The sequence below is a fragment of the Alosa sapidissima genome, chromosome 18, assembly GCF_018492685.1.
Source record: "Alosa sapidissima isolate fAloSap1 chromosome 18, fAloSap1.pri, whole genome shotgun sequence".
Classification (NCBI taxonomy): domain Eukaryota; kingdom Metazoa; phylum Chordata; class Actinopteri; order Clupeiformes; family Clupeidae; genus Alosa; species Alosa sapidissima.
In genome coordinates, this window is record NC_055974.1 from 680,251 (window position 1) to 686,311 (window position 6,061).

Consider the following 6,061-nt stretch of genomic DNA (forward strand, 5'->3'; position numbering starts at 1 on the left):
GCAGCAGCTTTCCTGTAGGCTAGTCTACGTGCTGTTGCTGAAAACCTGTGGCTGCAGCAGGAAACTACATGGAACAAAAACACCGGAGATTTCTGCCAGAGTTAGGCTTTATGCCACAATGCTACATACCCAGAAGTTGAAGCTTCTCTCATATACAAATTAACATCCCCCAGAATGTCCATACGAAAAGTTTCAGCAAGTAATGTCAACTATTTAACTAGTTACACTGATGATGCAAAGTTTGCTAGCAAGTAAGCTAATATAGAAAGTTCGCTAGCAAGTTAGCTAAGATTGAGAGTTTGTGTTGCGTTTGGGCGCATATCGCCATCTAGCGTGGCGGAGTAAAACATTCATACTTGGGTCCAAGACAGTGTTTCTCAAACTTTTTCAGATGAAGGACCACTTAACTAATCAATAAAAAAGAAACGCACGGACCACCTAGCTAAAAAAAAAAATATACCTAGCAGTATATTAGCCTACACAATACTCACTGAACCACCTTGCTTATTCTTTGCACTTTCTTTAATTGTGTCAGAGGATTCATATGATTTAAACTGGCATATCTGACATAGACAGTGTTGTAGAACAGTTTGAATTTACATACAAGTTGGTTCAATATTGCAAACAACTCATCTATATTATATTTTACCACGTCTGCTCGTGGACCACTTGGGATAGCTTGCGGACCACCAGTGGTCCCCGGATCACACTTTGTGAAACACTGGTCTATGAAGATCATGACAGTGGTCCAGTCAAATCTTTTACTGTCTATGGCCAAATCCCAGCCGAGCTATAACTGTAGCTCGACTTACCTGTGCATGTACTGACTGACAAAAAAATCTGAATGAGTAATTATAACAGTCGAGTAGCCCTGTGGACACACAATATTGTTAGAAAATTGAGATGTGTGAAACACTATTTGACTGAAATGGTAATCAGAAATAATTTGTTATAAAAAAAGACTAAAATGTTTTGACTAAAACTGACTAAGAGTAAGATAGCTTTAGTTTTCTTTTGACTAAAACTAGACTAAAATGACGAGACTTTTAGTTGACTAAAAATTGACTAACAAAAATGATATTTGAATGACTAAATATGACAAAGACTAAAAAGGACATTTCGTCACTAGACTAAGACTAAATTAAAAATAGGTGACAAAATTAACACTAGGCTGAATGTTTCATTTAAAGCAGTGCTTTCTCGTCTGTCTTCTTCAGTCACAATAGCCAGACTGCACTGGGTCATTATTATTTCTGTAATTAATTAATCGAAATTAACACATTATTTTGACAGCCCTTATATATATATATATATATATATAGATATAGATAGAGCGTAGCATATAGAACGTAGAGCTGGTTCCCAACATCACATACTTTAATAGTGTGCATCATACATCACATTGTTGATGTGTACATCAGTTTTTTGTGTTAATGTGTGACTGTAGTGTCACATGATTTGTGTGTTTGTTTATTTGTACAAATGGCTCCGTTTTATTCACCTTTTCTTCTCCCACAGAAACGTTTGAACAGGTTTGGGTTTATGACACGCCGAGCAACAGATGGAGAGAACTTGGAAGAGGATAGTGACATTGAAGGTAAACACACACATACACACACAAGCGTTGTGCATTTTTAAACACTCATTTTGCCACATGAACATGCACATTCACACTCCTCACAGTATTGTTGATGTGCATGTTTGGCTTTGTGTGTAGAAATGTTAGCGTTATTCACAGAATCCAGTGGAAAGGGGAATGAAGGGAGGAAGAGAGGAAACTCTGACTCTGGCAATGAGGTCAGGAATAACATATACACACTCTTGAATTAAAATGGGATTTCACATAGATTGTTCACATAGATCTCCGTTTCTCGAGGTCACAGAGTACTGTCGATACAAAAAGAAACAAAAACAATCGGTTTTACCTAGCGTTCTACCTAGAGTTGCTGCAGTCAACAGCTGAAGTAGCCAGGCAACTACAGCACTACACTCTGGAGGCATGAACATGGGAGCTTGAAAAATGGAGAGCTATGTGAAAAATAGCAAGAATTCCCCTTTTAGAGTTTTGGCCCGCAGTCTCTCAGACTAGCTGTGTAAAAAAAAAATCACCTTTGATTTTATTTGCATGACTTTGGTAGGAGGTGGGGCGTCCACAGAAACAGAGGAAACAGACAGAAGGTAAGCATCACAAGCACATGGGCCATTTTCAAAGAAAAGGTTGTATTGTCACAGTCTGCACATTTTCTTTTCATCAATTCTTCGATTTGCAATGCAATGCGATTGTCTAATTTAATTTAAAGTCTGTACTAAAAGCACCTTTTATTGTAAATGGCCCACTCTTCAATGAGTATTGCCTCTCATAATGATCTCTATAGGTTCTTGTCAATAATCATGTATTTGTTTCATTCCCTCTCCAAATTTGCAGACAGAGTAGAGGAACCGAAAGAGGACGTCATAAGAGAATCAGAGATCAAGAGTGAAACAGAAACCACAGGAGAGGCAGGAAAGACAGAAAATGAAGAGAATAAACAGGAGAAGTGTGAGATGGAGGAGAAGAGTCTGATAAAGAAACCTAGGAAGGGGGCAGATCGATACAGAGACACTGAAAATAAGGAGAACGAGAAAGTGATTGGGGAGAATAAGATGAAGAAGCCAGCAAAAGATAAAAAGGAAAAGGAGAGCATGAAGAAAGGCTTGGAGGAAGGAAAGAAGGGAACAGAAAAAAAGGACAACCAGAAGAAGGGAGCCAACCTCGCACGCAAGAAAGGGACAATAGGTGAGATGGAAAGTATTGGTAGAAATGTAGCTGAGAAGGCTGTCCAGGGATCAAGGATAGACAAAAGAGTGGAAGGAAGGAAGAGGGGGAGGAAGAGAGAGGTAGTGATGCAAAGTCAGAAAAGGAGTAAGACAATAGATTGAGCAAAAGTTGTTTATATTTTTAAGAGGCACATAAAACCATGCACTATTAGTAAAGTTCTCCGTTGTTTAAGATATTTGCCAATTGGTTTCAATAGAGGCCATGATATTATTTTTCCCAAGAGGAAAAGTATGTGTCTCTTCAGGCGCACATGGTAGTAAAATAAATGAACTATAGCTTTTATTTTGAAACTTGTCTTCATGGTCCTCATGCTTCTGTCATTCACATCATTCTCTTGGAAAGTGAAAGTAACCTTTCTTACACATGAGCCAGATAGATGCGAAGATGAGAAGATTGAGAATAGAGTGGGAGAAGAGCAACAGCAGTGCCCAGCCAAACAGTCAGGTAAGAAAGGCTCCTGATTGGTTGTTAAGTGGTGCTCAAAGTCACTCATGTGACCACACAGATCACCAGGCAGTACCTTAATGAGCCAATTAACTATTAATTAATTAATCGTTAAGTTAAGTAATAATTTTTGTTTTCTTCTCTCGCTTTCTCTCTGCAGAGATGCAGACTACACCTAGTAAACAAGATGAGGAGAAGACTGAAAGTAAAGAGGGAAAGGTGAAAAAACAACAGCAGTGCCCTGTGAAAGAGTCAGGTAAGAGAGGCTACTAGTTGGTTGTTAAGAGGTGCTCACTGTCATGTGACCTGATGTGACCTTTGACCTTGTCATGTCTCTTTTTTTCTCACAGGTGACCAGGCAGTACCTGATAGTGCTGTGGAAACCAGTCCTGATACAGTCTCTGGTTACCAGGAGGAAGAAAGGGATGAGGAAAAGGAAACAGAGAGAGAGGATACAGAACGGATGCAGGAAGAAGTGGATGGAGAGGAAAAATCAGAGGGAGGTACTCTAGTGGAGGTCGAGGAAAGCATTAAGAAATTGAGGGAAGAGGAGAAAAAGGATGGAGAGAAGGGAGCAAAGGATGAGGAAGTAGCGGGAAAAGAGAAGACAGAAGAGAGACAGGAGCCAGAGAAGTGTATGGTTGAGGGTCTGGGGTTGAGTGATGATGATGATGGTGTTGATTTCCTGGACACGGATCTGGACATTATGGGCTGCAAGGATGACCTGATGAAGAGACTCGCTTGTGCTGAAGAAGAGGAGGAGGAGGATTTCTCCACCATACTCTTTGAAGAGTAGAGGTGACTAACCATACACACCACACTTATGTGCCGTACAGACTTCACAAACCTAAAATGTACCTCTCTCCGATAGATATATAGATCTCTGATTGCTCATTTTTGCTCCCCCTCACTTCTCCACTATCTCTACTCTCTCTCCTCATTTGTCTTTTGGGGTCTCACGCTCCTTATAGATGTGAGTGTCTTCTTTCTTTTACTCTAGTTACACCAGCCACCCTTAATCTTCAGGGATTTTCAAGCACTTGTTCATGTTCATGTTCATTTATCTCCATTTACAATTATTTACTGAAATATTGCAATGATTTGTTTGTTATACATTTTAAATACATTTTAACTACACACTGTTGTCTGTTGGTCAATTATTTTATTATTATATTATTAGTAAAATTAGTAAAATTAGTATTTTACTCTCTCTGTGTATGTATGTGTGGGTGTGTGAGAGAGAGAGAGAGAGAGAGAGAGAGGGAGAGAGAGAGAGAGTCAAGTGTATACTGGATTTCCCTGTTTAGTAGAGCGGATCAGGAAAGCTTCACACCCACTGCATTCCACCCTCCATTTGACACAAACCTTGGCCAACACTGCCAAAGATAAGACAGGATGGAGTGTGTGTGTGTGTGTGTGTGTTCTGCAGAGCTTGGGTTTATTTTACAATATTTTGCTTATTTGCGTTTTACCCCTTTGGTCAAAAAAATAAAACAATCCACATCGAGAGGAAGAGAAAACACAAGTGAGATATGTTAGTTGATGATACAGCGAGAAGGACCAAGAGAAGAAAAGAAAGTCAAACAGTGGCTTCCTGCTGTGCGTCTCTCGAAAAGAAATTGATAGAAGTAATCGGACAGAGTAAAAAGAACTGATAAATCAAACATGGAGAGGGATCCTCGTATCAAACATGACCTCACAATCCCATGAATAAATACACACACACACACATACACAAAGAAGCTCTCCCAATTAAACACACAAGGAAGAAAACAGGAAATACGGAACAATGGACCAATCTGCCCAGGGACTCTAGCTCAATGTGAGGATGAATTATTAATACACACACACACACACTTAGGAACCCACAGATGTGTGGCCACGTACACGTCCACGTACACAAACACACTCAGACATTCACACTCATGCGTAAATGGGTTGGAGAGGCAAGCTAATCATATTATATACATTCTAATGATGAAATGACTGCAGTGTGAAGTACCACACTTTAAAATACATACATACTGTATGCTGAGGAATTTATAATAATAATCTATCTTTCTGTCTTTTATTATTGTGCAGCTAGACAGTGTTTAATACACTTGGACTCTCATATAATAGTACATCCATCTTCTTGTCTTTGTGCTGGTTTTCATGTCCTCTCAAGGATTCTCTGGCCTTTTGAGGTAGGCCTAACCAGTGTGCTTATGTGCTGTCCTCTCTTCCGGCTTGTCTTCTTGTCTAGTGCAGAGATCTTCAACAAGGGGTTCTCATCTCCAAATTATTGATCCCTTTTTCTTCCAAAAACAAAGACTTCCAGAATACATGTTCTGAAAATATTCTAATAATTTTGATGGCATGAGATTTTATACACCATTACAAATTAAATTGATACATGGCATGGCATTATAGGCCGCCCTACACATTACTTTTGGTTTCGGTTTAATAAGCCACACCATTTAATACAATGGTGTAGGGGGTCCCTCCATCTCTATCAGCCAAGAGGTCCTTGGCCTTAAAAACGTTCAAGACCTGAGGCCTAGTCTCACCTGGCTGTTGCCATCATATCTATCACTTCACAGTCTCCATTGTTATCAGTTTCCTCAATCCACGGCCGTTGTGGCATTTTGATTTCCTATTCCTGCCACAGTCTCTTTGTGACCTCCATATTGGTGTCATGCTTGTGACAGGACTGTTGTGTTTGTGCTTCTGCCTGACTCTCATCATGGGTATGAACAACACATGAGTGTGTTGTGTCTCATGTGTGCTGAAGGCATGACTGAGTGTGTGAGGTTGCTA

General features: G+C 39.8%; 1 protein-coding gene across 5 annotated transcripts in view; it reads left to right on the forward strand.

Annotated features, from left to right (window-relative positions):
- Positions 1–4,399, forward strand: part of LOC121689554 (zinc finger CW-type PWWP domain protein 1-like) — a 35,267-nt gene extending 30,868 nt beyond the window's left edge. For 3 of the 5 annotated variants that reach the window (XM_042069436.1, XM_042069440.1, XM_042069439.1), the window contains 7 exons: positions 1,519–1,597; positions 1,718–1,797; positions 2,139–2,178; positions 2,426–2,776; positions 3,161–3,262; positions 3,423–3,518; positions 3,613–4,399. In XM_042069436.1, the coding sequence (XP_041925370.1) occupies positions 1,519–1,597; positions 1,718–1,797; positions 2,139–2,178; positions 2,426–2,776; positions 3,161–3,262; positions 3,423–3,518; positions 3,613–4,058 (1,194 nt within the window). In that variant the 3' untranslated portion in view covers positions 4,059–4,399. The remainder of the gene's footprint in view (positions 1–1,518; positions 1,598–1,717; positions 1,798–2,138; positions 2,179–2,425; positions 2,777–3,160; positions 3,263–3,422; positions 3,519–3,612) is intronic. The other 2 variants (XM_042069438.1, XM_042069437.1) reach the window with 2 other exon arrangements.
- Positions 4,400–6,061: the final 1,662 nt, after the last annotated feature.